Source organism: Cryptotermes secundus, unplaced genomic scaffold, assembly GCF_002891405.2.
Source record: "Cryptotermes secundus unplaced genomic scaffold, Csec_1.0 scaffold565, whole genome shotgun sequence".
NCBI classification, from domain to species: Eukaryota; Metazoa; Arthropoda; class Insecta; order Blattodea; family Kalotermitidae; genus Cryptotermes; species Cryptotermes secundus.
This window is the reverse complement of record NW_019731581.1, coordinates 707,245-721,232: the sequence shown is the minus strand read 5'-3', so window position 1 is coordinate 721,232 and position 13,988 is coordinate 707,245. Positions and strand designations below refer to the sequence as shown.

General features: G+C 39.6%; 1 protein-coding gene and 1 long non-coding RNA gene across 6 annotated transcripts in view; one reads left to right on the top strand and one right to left on the bottom strand.

Moving 5' to 3' along the window:
* LOC111867196 overlaps positions 1-13,988 on the bottom strand; it is a 98,846-nt gene that overhangs the window by 9,916 nt on the left and 74,942 nt on the right. For 2 of the 5 annotated variants that reach the window (XM_023856815.2, XM_023856811.2), the window contains exons 5-11: positions 12,833-13,417; positions 11,691-11,962; positions 10,377-10,507; positions 9,139-9,285; positions 5,574-5,696; positions 3,437-3,505; positions 2,684-2,815 (exon numbers count right to left, since the gene is read on the bottom strand). In XM_023856815.2, the coding sequence (XP_023712583.1) occupies positions 2,684-2,815; positions 3,437-3,505; positions 5,574-5,696; positions 9,139-9,285; positions 10,377-10,507; positions 11,691-11,962; positions 12,833-13,417 (1,459 nt within the window). The remainder of the gene's footprint in view (positions 1-2,683; positions 2,816-3,436; positions 3,506-5,573; positions 5,697-9,138; positions 9,286-10,376; positions 10,508-11,690; positions 11,963-12,832; positions 13,418-13,988) is intronic. The other 3 variants (XM_023856812.2, XM_023856813.2, XM_023856814.2) reach the window with 3 other exon arrangements.
* Positions 1-13,988, top strand: part of LOC117282542 — an 85,760-nt gene that overhangs the window by 12,800 nt on the left and 58,972 nt on the right. The gene's annotated exons all lie outside the window — the stretch shown is intronic.

Sequence of the window (13,988 nt, the reverse complement as noted above, 5' to 3'; positions counted from 1 at the left end):
TAATAAACACTAAGAGGCAGTGTACTAAGATTTCACTGAAGAAACACAAAAAATTGCAAGTGATGTAACAAAACTCCTTTTATAATTTGTATTTATATCGTATGATTGAATAATATAATCTGCATCGAATGTCTTCTGTTACACATTGTATTCAAATCGTTCCACTCAGTATGTCATGTGTTAAAATGAATGTGTGATCATTACAACACGAAGCAATGCATACCAGTCATACTTAACATGAATACAAAATAGTGATGAGAGTGTACCAGCCATCAAAACTCCTGGTTAACACAGAGCAAATGCACCTTCAAAAAGTAGAGAAAACTGACTGTCTAGTGAAAAAGTACCACAGAATCAAGCAGGAATAATGTAACATCGACCACTATAGTGACTATCAGATAATGCATTCCCTTTGGCACCCTCCTGGTACAGCGTCATAGTAGAAACTTGATTGTACATCCTCATTTAGAATATTTTCATTATTTGATAAAATATGGGACAGTTGATATTTTGGATAAAAGCATCCTACTGATAAAGCGGCCTCCATAGTCTAGATGTAACATTCCCACCTCATGACTCAAGGTACGCAGGTTCAAACCCAGCAGAGGTCGTGGAATTTTTAAGGGCGGAAAAATTCAGGGAACAAGTCCTCTGGGAGGGACTTTAAGCCGTGGGTCCCGTGTCATAGATTTACGGCACGTAAAAGATCCTCATGTCTCTAGGAGAACTCTGAGCAAAATTAGGTAAAAAGTTTCCCGCCCAAGTAGTTTCCAATGCCTCCGGTAGACGGGGGAAGTATCAGATACCACTGCCAGTAGAGGGGCCGAACTCGCTGGCTGAATGGGGCTGATAGCGAGCACCAGTACCGGAAGGGTATGGCGACTGGTAGAATATTAAAGGGGGACGTACAATAGATCAACAACTGGTCGCGGTGCATGGGGAAACCCACCCCCTCCAATAATGAATGAATGAATGAATCCAACTGATAATCTGTGGGCTATTTAGTCATGCTGCCTCAAAGGTTATTCAGTGTATGGCACACTGGAAAGGATTATGGAGAAAACAGCCACAACCAGCATGCATTGAGGGATTGTTTCCTCAGCCACCTTGAACATCTGAATTAGGAAAGCTAGTTCCTGTGAATCAGATACTTCTCAGATTTGAGCGAGGTGCATTGTGGACGTATAGTCACATATGTGGTTACCAGCGTTTCAAGGGAGCATGCTGCCACCATCTTCATGACAAAAGCAACTTTCACCTGATACTTTGTGTTTTTTGTTAAGTCAATTAGATCAGCAGATTTCTGGAAAGATTTAACATAAAAAATTACATAAATCCCATAGAAAAAATTACCAGTTTTTTGGACCAGTGAAATATGTATTTTGCATTAGAGTCCCAAGTGTACTGTATCCTGCATGAATGTTAGACATGCATGTTGTGTGCCATCAGAATGAGGTAAAATGAAGATACATGGCATGTGCAACTATATCAACCAGATGAGTTGGTCTTTGTGGAACACATCACTGAGGCAGATTACTGAATAAGATTCAAGAACATCACAATACTGGAAGGAACAGCAGACTGCATGGACCACTTAAGGAAGATGGGAATTGACTGCACCCTTATAACTTTAACAGTGATATAGGATTCCATTTAAGCTGTTCATGGTGGCAGGCCATGAACATGATAAAAGAGACAAAAGAAATTAAATAACATCATAAGGAAGGATCAGCAATAGTCAGTATGGATTCTGATGAGCTTGATTTTCTGGCTTGTGATGCTGTGGGGATCAGTAGATTCTGCTGATATTTTAAAGGAACAATATTGGCTGTATTTTCAGGGTCAAAGAATAAAACAAGCAAGCTTAATTCTGCTTGCCACCTCCTTATTGTTGGTCTCTTGCTTAGCTTATTTTTTGACCTTGAAGAAGAGGCACTATGTTCCTCTAAACTGTCAGTACACCAAACTGAACTGCACATGTTATAGCCCAGAAGACTGTACTCTTCACAGTCATCAATATAAGAATCTCAAATCAAACAATATGGATTCTCATGACTGACTGTCACCCATGCAAGCCATACTGAATCTGGACATCACTGATTATCTGACTCTGTGCCCTGTTCATCATGCGGTCTGGGTTGGGACAGACAGCAACTCTGTGTGTAAATATATAATGTGAAAACAACATTCACTACATCATGGAGACACAGGCAATCTCTGAAATGTTAGACACAAAATGCACATTGACACAGCCAATTGCTGTGAAGAATTCATTGTTTACCATAGCCATGAAAGTTTCAAATCATATCTAAATTTCATAATTTCATAATGTTTGACTGTTAAAGGGTGTTATGTGAAGTGCAATCAATTTTAGAACAGTAGATTTTATCTGTAGTAAACACTAGGGCCAGCAAGGTATGCAAAGTTGCAAAGACCATATTAGGAAAATATGTGTATCAAAAATTAGAGTTCAAGGAACAAATATTAAATCTCCCATTTTCAGCTGACACTGGTTGTCATTATGCTGATGCAGAGTACATTCGCGTTTCTTTATTTCCTGTGCATATAAAATCAAACTTCAAAAATAATAATCAAGTTTCTGCTATAACCTTTTATGTACCATGAAATGGAAAGGACTAATTTCTAGCTATGAGAGTGAAATCAGAAAGTTAAGTGGACTTACCACAATTCTCAGGTGCTGTCATTGCTTGCAACATCCTGAAGGAACGGGATGGAATTGCTCCACCTGTGTACTTCCTGGGTTCTGGCACCTGCTGCTCAGAAGGAGGAATATACACCTGGGGTGTTCCATCTTCTGAAAGCATTTTCATTATCAACCTCAACTCCATGTTTACACAAATGAACTTTCAATAATTTTCAAATGGAAAGAATGGATGTAGTATTAACTCAGCAAGGTGAGAAACTATGGGCAGAAAAACCAGGGGGTGGACATTTAAACACAGTCATAAAGCCTGTGAGACCATTAGGCAATGGGAATGCTTTCTGAGGGATACACATTCCTGGAACATGGACCTGATCATTCATTTTCATCTAGTACCGAGGTTAATTATCTCTTGATTCTTATTAATTCTTAGATTGTGTTTTAATTACGTGCAGTATATTGAACTGAATAAGTTGGAAAATGCCCTCATGAGTAATGAACAGATAACGATATGGAAGGAGGCAAATTTTAACGTATTGCCTCCCCTGAGTACTTCAAGGAAATAACAAGATATTAGCTATTATGATGTGTGACAAAATTAGTTTCACCATTTTTCTGGTGAAGCTCTGAATGAAAGTGTGTTCTGGAGATAGAGAGATCTTGCTTGAGAACTATGGCAATTGTTGGTCCCCTGCATACTACAAGGAATACACTAGGCACTGGCTATTATTGTATATGACAAAGTTTCGCCATTTTCTGTCAAATTTATCCTACCTGAAGGTGTCTGGTGGACAGAAACGGGTCTTGATTGAGGGTCACGTACCACTGCTGGGCCCCTGGGTACTGCAAGGAAAATGATATTCAGAGATAACTAACCATAACAAATATAAGACATCCAGAATTTCCAGCAACTATCCCTAAAACAACAGATTTCTTTCCCCCTTTCAAAACATAAGAACTTCATTTACACATTTCCTGAAAAAGTATATAAATTATCAGAGATATTTGCTGCTGTTTCCAAAGTACCAGGCATTGAAGTTTATAGTAATCTGGAAAGTAGCTTACTTGTCACATAGTTTCTTACAATATAATGAATGTGGTAAAGATTGCACATCCTGTAAAGTCAAGATGGAAAATACAGCAGTGACAACAAGATTCATGCACCAAATGGTCCATTGCAGCAAACCTCCCGATAAAATGAGCACTCTGTATAATAGAAATTAGTTTACAGTCATTATTATTAACATTTAAACCTCTGTTTTGTGTTCATGTGACTAATCATAGCTTGCAAAATATTATATTCACAAACTAAATTTAAATTATGGNATCATCATCTCTTGTCACAGGTTTATTTCCTGGTATTCCTTTTCTTGAACCAGTGATGCACCTCACCACTCAGGCTTCAAGCTTCGCACTGTAGCACTTTCCGTAGTATGCGTGATGTTCCCAGGATAGCTGTTTTTTGCAGTGAATCTATGGAGTGCTTACCAGGAATTAGTTCCAAATATTTTCTCAACCCTCTCGTGACTGTACCCGTGGCTCCAATAATTACTTGTATCACAAAACATTTCATGTTCCACATTCACTGAACTTCGATGCTTAAATTTTTATATTTTAATTTCTTCTCTGCTTCTTTTTGTACTACATTCCTGTCCGATGGTACTGATACATCTATAAGTATGCAAGTTTTCTTTTGCTTGTTTTTAATTATTATGTCTGGCCTGTTTGCCAGAACCTCTCTGTCTGTACGCCTTGGTTCCATAACACCGTTATATCCTCATATCCTCATGTTCACATACTGACTTAGGCACATTTGAGTACCAGTTGTGTGGTACTTCAATGCCAAATTCGAAATTATTACTGCTACTACTACTGCTACTACTACTACCACCACCACCACCACTGCTACTACTACTACTCTACTACTACTACTACTACTACTACTACTACTACTACTACTGCTGCTGCTGCTGCTACTATCATCACCACCACCACCGCCACCGCCACTGCCACTGCCACAACTGACTGACTGACTGACTGACTCATGGTGGTTATGATGATAATAATGAGGGTTAGTTTGATAAAAGACATGCTATTATGTTATGCCTTCTCGGCAACAAATTGTCTTCAAAGACACTGCAATTACAAAATTTGAATATTTGTATATTTTGGAATATATGGAACAATTCTTGGCCCACTCATGGTGTATGAACCATGAACTGGAAATTACTGGTTAAAAACAAATAAATATATCATTGAACATCTTTACCCAGAATTGTAAATGCAATTATGGTGTGTGCCACATAAAAAATAATCATTTTCACATAGATATGAAATAGCAAATTAGCCAACAAAATAGTCAGCCACACAGACAAACAGGGGTATTGCTAGAAAGTACGAGCCCAAGTTGTCAATTTAGTGAGATTTGATCTTTCTAAGGGATCCAACAGAGTAGGTGTCTCCCCCCCTCCCCCCCAACATCACTTAAGGATGGACACAGATCCATTTCCTACACATTATGTTCTTTAGTTTTTTAGAATACTGATGGATGAAGTCCAAAAACCCAGTCATTCAGAATGAATAATATGTAATAAAAAGAATTATTGTAGTCTTATGATGTTCTTCCTTCAAAATGAAGAATTAATTGTTACATATGCATGAAAGAAACAAAATTATAATTTTGTTTAAAGGTTGGTGCATAAGTTGCTTTCCTGAGGTTATTTGATAACTGTATCTTTGGGCTTCTAGAACCCAGAGGGCACATCATAATAGTTATCAACAGACAGCTGCTGTTGTATTTTGTATATTTCAGTTATATTAGCGCCATGTTTGGATACTGGTTAAGCGAAAGAAAATGGGTGTTAACAAAGTCACACAATGGACCACACATGTCACACAGAAGCAGTCATACCCTGCTCACTGTTGTCTGCACTGCCATCTGTCATGTTCTGCAACATGCGAAAAGCTCTTGAAGGTATCGCAGCACCCCTGTACCTAGGGTCCGACTCAGTGTGAAGGAAACTGTCTTCATCCACTAAGGAGGAAGTAGATAACACATACACCAACATTCATATTAATAACCACAGGAAGTGATGGAAATGTGCAAAGTGGAAATAAAATTACTTGTAAGTAATAAATTACTATTCCATTCAAGATGATATCTTCTGAAGTTTCCTGGAACACACCAAGTGGAAGAGAAGTCTGTCATTGCAGTACAGTTGGGTACAATTACAGATGAATGTCAAGATACATCAGAAATGAAAAGAAAAATATGATCTGTAGAATTTGATCACAGCATCAAGCTGGGCATGAATAGAAGCAGTGGCCAAGTTTCAAATGCCTCTAGTCCCATAAAAGGCTCTAAACAGCTTTCCATCTCTCTTAATATCACTGGTTAGCCATATTCAACCCAAAACGGCCCTACAATTGGTTTATGTTTGTTTTCTGTTATTACCTGCACATTCTGCAGGATCAGTGTCTTTAAACAATAATGAGTGTAACGGAAATATAACTAGAAGTACTCTGGGCCTTGTCATTTCTGAACCCAAAGATAATATCATTTTCAGTCTATGGCCACAAAGTTTAAGAGAAGATACTTTTAAAAATCCACAGTCTGCTTCCGGCATCAGTTAATGCCAGAAACAGCGTCATCAGCAGCGACTTGAAGCACAGAGCAAAAGATGCTCGAGATGGTTCAAGTTCGTATAGCAACGGGCGTGACCAGAGTGGGTTGAACGGCTGTTGTACTGCGATGTGGAAAGCAAATGGAAAAACTACCACGTTATCACTTTTCCTGGATAGTCTCTTTCCAAAAATAGAGATACCATGTATGCGACCAGAAGACGAGGAAAAAGATGTAAGAAGATGCTGGATGACTTTGCGGACAGAAGAGGATATTTTTATTTGAAGGAGAAAGCTCTAGATCGCATTAAGTGGAGGAACTGTTTTGGAAGAGACTGAGGACCTGTCATATGACAGATTAGTGATGGATGAATATGCTGTAAGTTATCAACTGATTTAATGTACATTGTAATGAACTACATGACTTTCCCGATCTCTGTGCAAGTGAAGACTGATTTATTCCTGCTCCTGGGAGAGAATGCCATCTGATGTGTTTAAACCTATGCCTCATTTCCTTATGTCAGTGGACTTGCATATGATGATGTAGGATTGTGATATTCATGCATATATTTGAGTGCTAGAGCTGGTTTTATGAAGAAAAATATATTTAAGGATGATGCCAGGTTGAGCCAGCTTTCCATTCTTCACTGAAAACTTAGATTGTGTACATCAACTTTTGAAAGAAAATCGGTGTATCATTGTTTCAATATTGGCAGATGAGTGAAGAATGAGCAAGAGCGCCTGTCACAAAGTTCAACTCAAGATCTAAGTAAAAGAGACGCTAAATGCGCTGGTTCAGTGGATGCTGACATAAAAAGTAGAAGCAGACTCATTCTGGAATTTGTGCTGAAATTTTGGAAACTGAATGCAATGAAGATATATTCTGTTTCCTAATACACTTGGTTGTCGACTTACGACCGACTTCCATTCTGATTGACAGGTCATAAGTCGATCTGGTCGTATATCGGCCATATATTTATTAACAGAATTTTTTAGCCATTCTAATCCTTTAGCATCTTTATAATTTATTTTTAAAAACTTTTACATTTTAATCATCTTTTTTTGGGGGGGGGCATAAGTCATAAGTCGCATAGGTCATAAGTTGACGACCAAGGGGAAGCACAATAGACCACTGTAGATCGTGGTGCAAGGGCCGAGAAGGCCTACCCCTCATACATTCATTCATTCAAGTGTAATGCTGGAGACAAAACCTTATGGCTGTAGTATTACAAATTGTAAAATAGATAGACGCCAGCAAACTTGCCTTCAGTATAGTTCAGGCTTCGAGGACACGGACATTACAGTTTCTTTATTGTAAAGGTAGAAAAAAATATCTATAAAGGATATATTGCTTCTACTTATAAATACAGCCAAAATATTTTATAAATGGAGATGAGGCAGAAATCCAAGACATCACATTTTTGAAGAAGTGTCTGGAGGGAGCGATTTTATACATGTTTCAGAAGGTGGTTTAAACTGTTTAGAGCACATTGAGATTATAAGTTGTACTTTCACTCTTCTCCAACTTTATCCACCCAGAGATGCTGACTTGAAGAACACCATAACATGCAATACACAGTGTGCTCCAGGATAACCACCACCTCAGGCACCTTTGCTGCAAAAAGAATATCCATCACTGTTACATAAAACTGAATCTGTACCACTCTCGTCCAGCATCCGGAATACGCGAGATGGTATATGGCCACCTCTGTAACGTGGATTCTTCTCCTCATTTGTTGGACTCTCCTCTGAAACTGAATCAAACAAGGAACAATCACAAAAGTGGGTAGCAAAGCACTGCATGGCTTTTCATGGGCACTCACATTCTTTCGTTCAGTTTAACTGAACCCGCTGTAAGATGTGTGAGAAACAGTTCAGTATTCCAGACCATAAGTGTTTTATTTTGGAAAATTTTGTAGCCTCTCTTTATCTACTCTTTTGAGTGGCTTCAAATCTGCAGTAATATAATGCATTTCCCAAGGAAGATCAGTGCTCAATTGGAAGTCAAGCTGGGACCAGCAGTAGGGGCTGTAAGTATGGCTGTCAGTAATGAAAGAGAGAGGCCACTTTGCCAATACCCAACTCCATTTGGGCACAGAATCTCTGCATGATTAGCGCCAATGGTTATCAAGACGGTGTCAGCCTAGAAAGTTCTGGCACCAACATAATGCTTGAGACCAAGGCTCTTTAAAGGCCGCACCATAGCTCAAGCAGTTAGTCGCTGGCTTCCCACTGCGGCGGCCCAGGTTCGATCCCGGGTCTGGTCAAGTGGATTTGTGGTGGACAAAGTGGCGCTGTAGCAGGTTTTCTCTGAGTACTTCAGTTTCCCCTGCCAATCTTCATTCCACCAATTGCTCCACAATCACCCTCACCTATCATCTGGGGCTCGTACAATAGGCCAGAAGTGGCCACAGTACAAGGGACTTAGTCCCACCCCACTAACAATAAAAAAAAAGGGCTCTTTAAAGACTGCAAACAATATTCATGGATTGCACAACGGACCCAGCACTGGTCTGTATACTGGAGGTTGTCCCCACTCCCAGATAAATTCAGTTTGGTTCACTTGTCATGCTAGCTACATTTTCATTTGATGAGTATGGATATTAGCACATATTTTACAATTACTTCAGTGTACATGCCTGTTGATTACACGCCGTATATTTTTTTCAAACGTGTTTTAATTTTATGTAAATCACACCAGATTAGAGGCAAGAATTAATGCAGGTATGCTACATTGGTAATTCAGCAGGCAGATCATAAGATCTCTAAAAGACATATCACTTTAGAACCATGTCTGCCAGTTCTGTGTTGATGGTCACAGGATAGACTTCTGGTAACCGATCTGTAAGTCTCACCTTGAGCCTTGAACTTGTTCATGAGTGCCCGATCATCCTCACTGAGCTGTAACTTTCGCAGCTGTTGTAACGGCACCCCTTGGCTGTTATACTGACCTCCTCCACTGTTTGGGGGACCATACTCCTGAAGTGGGGCATCTGTATCACCTGTTCACATAGACAACACAGTAGGAATCAGAAAAAATATTTACAGGTCAGAAGTTGTTTGTAGCACCACTTAAAAATCCTTGGAAGAAAGAAAAGAAATTGTGATTTGAAGCTGTCATGACCGTGAATATTAAGACTGTGGTCGTGGGTGGGTGGGTGGATGGATGGATAAGTTTACTCTCAATTCATTATTTCACTCTAAATGGCAGCATTGTGTGTACAAAAATAAAGTAGCATAAATTGACTACTTGTATATGTTTTGACATCTTCATGGCATAGATTGTTGAGATTGCTGATTGCGGTCTTCTTTTCTTTTGTCAATTCTTAGCACATTTCCATTTTCCTTCAGAAAATAGAATTCTACATAACTATTCCACTTCCCACCTGTGACAATGAATGAGTGTTCCTTTACAAGGCTGTATTTGTTTCTATTTTTGTCCATTTCTTAATAATTGGCTGTGCCTGATTCCTTTCCTCACTCCCTTCTCCTTTGGTCTCATGACCACCCTTCCTGTAACTTTCTGAACATACACATTTCAACCCAGAAGAAGGAGGTAGTACATTTCTCTGAAAGGCCAGTATCTGCCCACAAACCCATGAAATTTCGCAAACCCAGATGATCACAGTCTGTTGGTCAGTACCTATTGGTCACTTCTCAGAACTTTAATTAATTGTGGATTTATCTTTGTGCTTAACTAAATAAGCACTATGCCATGAAGGCGTATGGGGAAGTGGATGTTTAGATCCACATTTTTTTGACCTCAGCACTAGCTGGAGGTGAGTAGTCAGCTTCATGCCCAGGCCACTTTACCACCAGGAAAGAGACCCCATTATCCATTGGATACGAGGTTGGGTGGACCACAGAGCCGGTCTAGATGACGTGGAGAAGAGAAAATTCTTGACCCTACCAGGACTCAAGCTCCAACTCCTTGGTCGTCCAGCCTGTAGCCAGTCACTATATTGCTAACTCTATCCCAGCTCATAATTGTGGATTTATAGTCATTAAAATATCTGTATGAAGCCAACGGTTATAATCAAGCCTTTGCTATTTGATTTCAACTGCAAAAGCCTGATATGTCAGTCTAACTTGCCTTCGCTGTTGTCTGTGTCGGTTATTTTTTGAAGAACTCGGAAAGACCGGGACTGAGTGGGGCCACCATTGCCTCCAGAAGGTCCCCAGCTCTGCTGGTGCTGATACTGCCTTGAGTTCTGTTCTGATTGACTGGAAATGCAACAACAACAACAACAACAATAATAATAATAATAATAATAATATAAGCTTTAAGCTTTCACAACAAATAATTCTATAACTTTTCCCCAGGCTAGAATGTCTCTACTTGGATTATAGCCTGAAAAATATTTACTGAAAGATAACATTTCTGAATTTGTTATTTTTGTCTGTTTTACATAATGGACAGTATGTATTTTTCTGTAGTGAGAGTTACAGTTCATCACTAAAATAGCAGATAGAATATTTAAAAACCAGCAGCCCTGGTCACACTGATATCCATGGCATTCATGAAAGTGATTTGAAAATTGAATGAAGGGGAAATCACTATTGTGATGGCCCAAAACAATGCTGAAAGATGAAGCATAATATGGGACTGGTACTCACAATTCAATTCTCACTGAGAGAGTGTGGGTCTGCCCACATGCTTGTGCAGGGAGGTTGTAATTTTCATCTTTAACAATATCATTGGAAATATTTTTGGCTTTCTTTGTCATTTCAAATAAATTATTATGCATTTTCTACTAAATTAAAAATCACATCTCATATGTCTGTGACCTAGTGTCAGCAATTGAACAGTTGTACACACTTTTTTTAAATTCATTAAGGAAGACTGCCATTAAATGCTGCCAGGCAATTTCAATTTTGGCTAAAACTGTACAAAAGTATAACATTTTGTGTACAGATTTACATACATTTCTGCATGTAGCAAATTCATAACTCCTTAAATTTTTATTGGATTAAAATTTATTTGTAGAGAAAAATGAAGCATACATTTTTTACCCAACACATTTTCCAAATGTCAAGATAACTAAAATAAGATTTTTTTATATTGAAGCATCCTTGCATAAGCTTGACAGTCATGTCTGTTAATCTGGCAATCTATCTGTGACCTAGTCATAGCACCTAAACCGTTTGACAGATTTTTTTAGTCTGATATGGGGAACTTCCATTGAAATTTGTGAGGCAATACTGATTTTTAGCCATGTTGGTCCACAGTTAAGCCAGTGTCATAAACCGATAATCGTATTTTATAAATAGACCACAAGTAAAGTTGATAAACAGAAAATCAAGACAGGGATTGTGTATATGTACTTCATTTTGAACTGTATATTTCCATTCTTCTTTGTGTAAGAAAATTTCAAAAATCTATTTACTTTGGAGATATGGAACTCACTTGTCACTGTGATTGTGGGAGACTGGAGATGGTGACACTGGTGTTTGTGGAGATGTTGGAGGGTTGAATTTGTTATGGACATAGACAGGTTTTTTCTGTTGTTGAGCTGGCATCTGTTGCTTGGCTTGGTTCGATGTGTTGTTCATCACAGTTGGGGAGCCCTCAATTTGGATTGGAATTATCCTTGTATGGGGTTGATTAACAGCACCTTGTTGTTGGGGCTGTGGCTGGGGCTGTTGCGGTGCCTGGACAGGTTCATTTCGTCCCTCCACCTGCAAGATAATGCACATCTCATATAGTCCAAGTTTCTATTTCTCAGATATATCAAGGCATACAGAGAAGCAGTTGCCAAGGAATAATAACAAGATCCTCAATGAGGTCCTGTAATCCATAAAAATAAATATATAAGTTATAAGATTATTCATTACCATATTTTTTCCCCTTAAATTAAATAATAAACAATTTATTCCAATGGCCATCAGATCTAGGGCATGCACAGTCTTGCACACTTTAAATGCTGGGATCGTGTGTTATAATCCCACTGAGGGCACAAATATATGTCCATGTTTCCTGTGGTCTTGTGTTATCCCGTGTAGGTACAGGCTTTGCAGTGTACCAGTTCCCCCATCCAAGGAGAACTACCAGATAATTATATTACAGATTTGCGTTAATCAGACAAGCATTAATTCTGAATTGGAATGAGATAATTTAATCCATACAGAAGAAGATGACAATGTACAGTATAGGTAATCATCACTAGCATAGGCTCTGATGGGAAATATATTTGATGTTGTACAGAAATACAATTTAATTTGAACTTCGTGAGAAGTAAAGATAAAGGAGTGATATGGAGCATAAGATTTTATTTATAGATCTGCAATATCAAATAGCATTTGAGATAAATTTTGCAGATTAGAAGACAGATGAAAGAGACCTCCCCGTTATACCTTTCATGTACCTCATGTAAGAGATACACAGAAATGACAGGGTTAAAACATTCTTGACAGACTAGACAGATCTGAGTGGTCAGCTTCATACTGTCAGGGAAAATATCCATTGGTACTCATTGTACAGGAGGCTGGGTGAGTCCATATGCCAGATAACAATAATCTCTGCTCCCTGCAAGGGTTCAAACCACATACTTGTATAGGAATTATATGAGTGGTTCCTGCAGAGTGCTGGGGTTGGGGTTCTTCCCGGGTCACCCAGGATGGGACACAACGATGCTGTTGCTGTTGCTGTTGCTGTTGCTGTTGATTCCGCTGATGTTGACTCATCCAAGGTGTTGGTGCTTTGTTCAGGGCGGGCAGAGGAGATGCTGCCGTCTGCTGCCGTTGTGGTGACGTCACCACTGGCTCCTGCTGCGAGGTGTTGTTGTTGATGGGAGGGATGTACAAGGAGCCCACCTGTGCTCTGCTTGTCACTGGGGGAACATAGATACTTCCAGGCTCATTCTGAACTTGGACAGGTGGTGATACTGGTTGGGCTTTTGGTTTCAGGGACTCGGGGCTCTGTACTGGCCTGATGACAGGGTTTGGTGGAGGTTCTACAGTGGCAGGGCCAGGAGGAGGTGGTGGCGGGGGTGGTGCAAGAGTAGGGTGCAACTGAACACCAGCTGTTGGGAATACAGGGACTGGCATCTGTGGTTGCATGGCAGCGAGGGCTGAAGGTGGGAGGGGGCCTTGTGGCAAAGTTTGTGCCAATGAAGACGTCTTGGGGCCTGCAGGCTGGAAAAGAAAATGGCGGTATTGAAAAAATATTCTATTAGCTGCTATTTGCATTATTTTCAAATTGTTTTTCAACTCGTTTTGAAGCCACTTCCATGGCACAGGGTCCTCAGTAATAAATAATTTTTAAGGGATGAAAAATAAAATATCTAAGCTACACATTTGTATGGGCCGCACCATAGCCCAAGCAGTTAGTCGCCTGGCTTCCCATCGTGGCGGCCCGGGTTCGATCCCGGGTTCGATCCCGGGTCTGGTCAAGTGGGATTTGTGGTCGAAAAAGTGGCGCTGGGGCGAGTTTTCTCCGAGTACTTCAGTTTCCCCTGCCGATCTTCATTCCACCAAATTCTCCATCATCATAATCACCCGGGGCAGGCTACAATAGGCCAATCAGTGGCCACCGTGCCAAGTGGACCCAGTTGGACTGCACCCCCCAATAAGCGAATTAAAAAAAAAAGTTTTACACATTTGTATGGATTCTGTACCAGTTTTCTTAATATGTGAACATATTGTAGGGACATATGTTTTAGTCTCAGCGAAATTTCTTTCATATGTTTTGATACAACTGATTTTA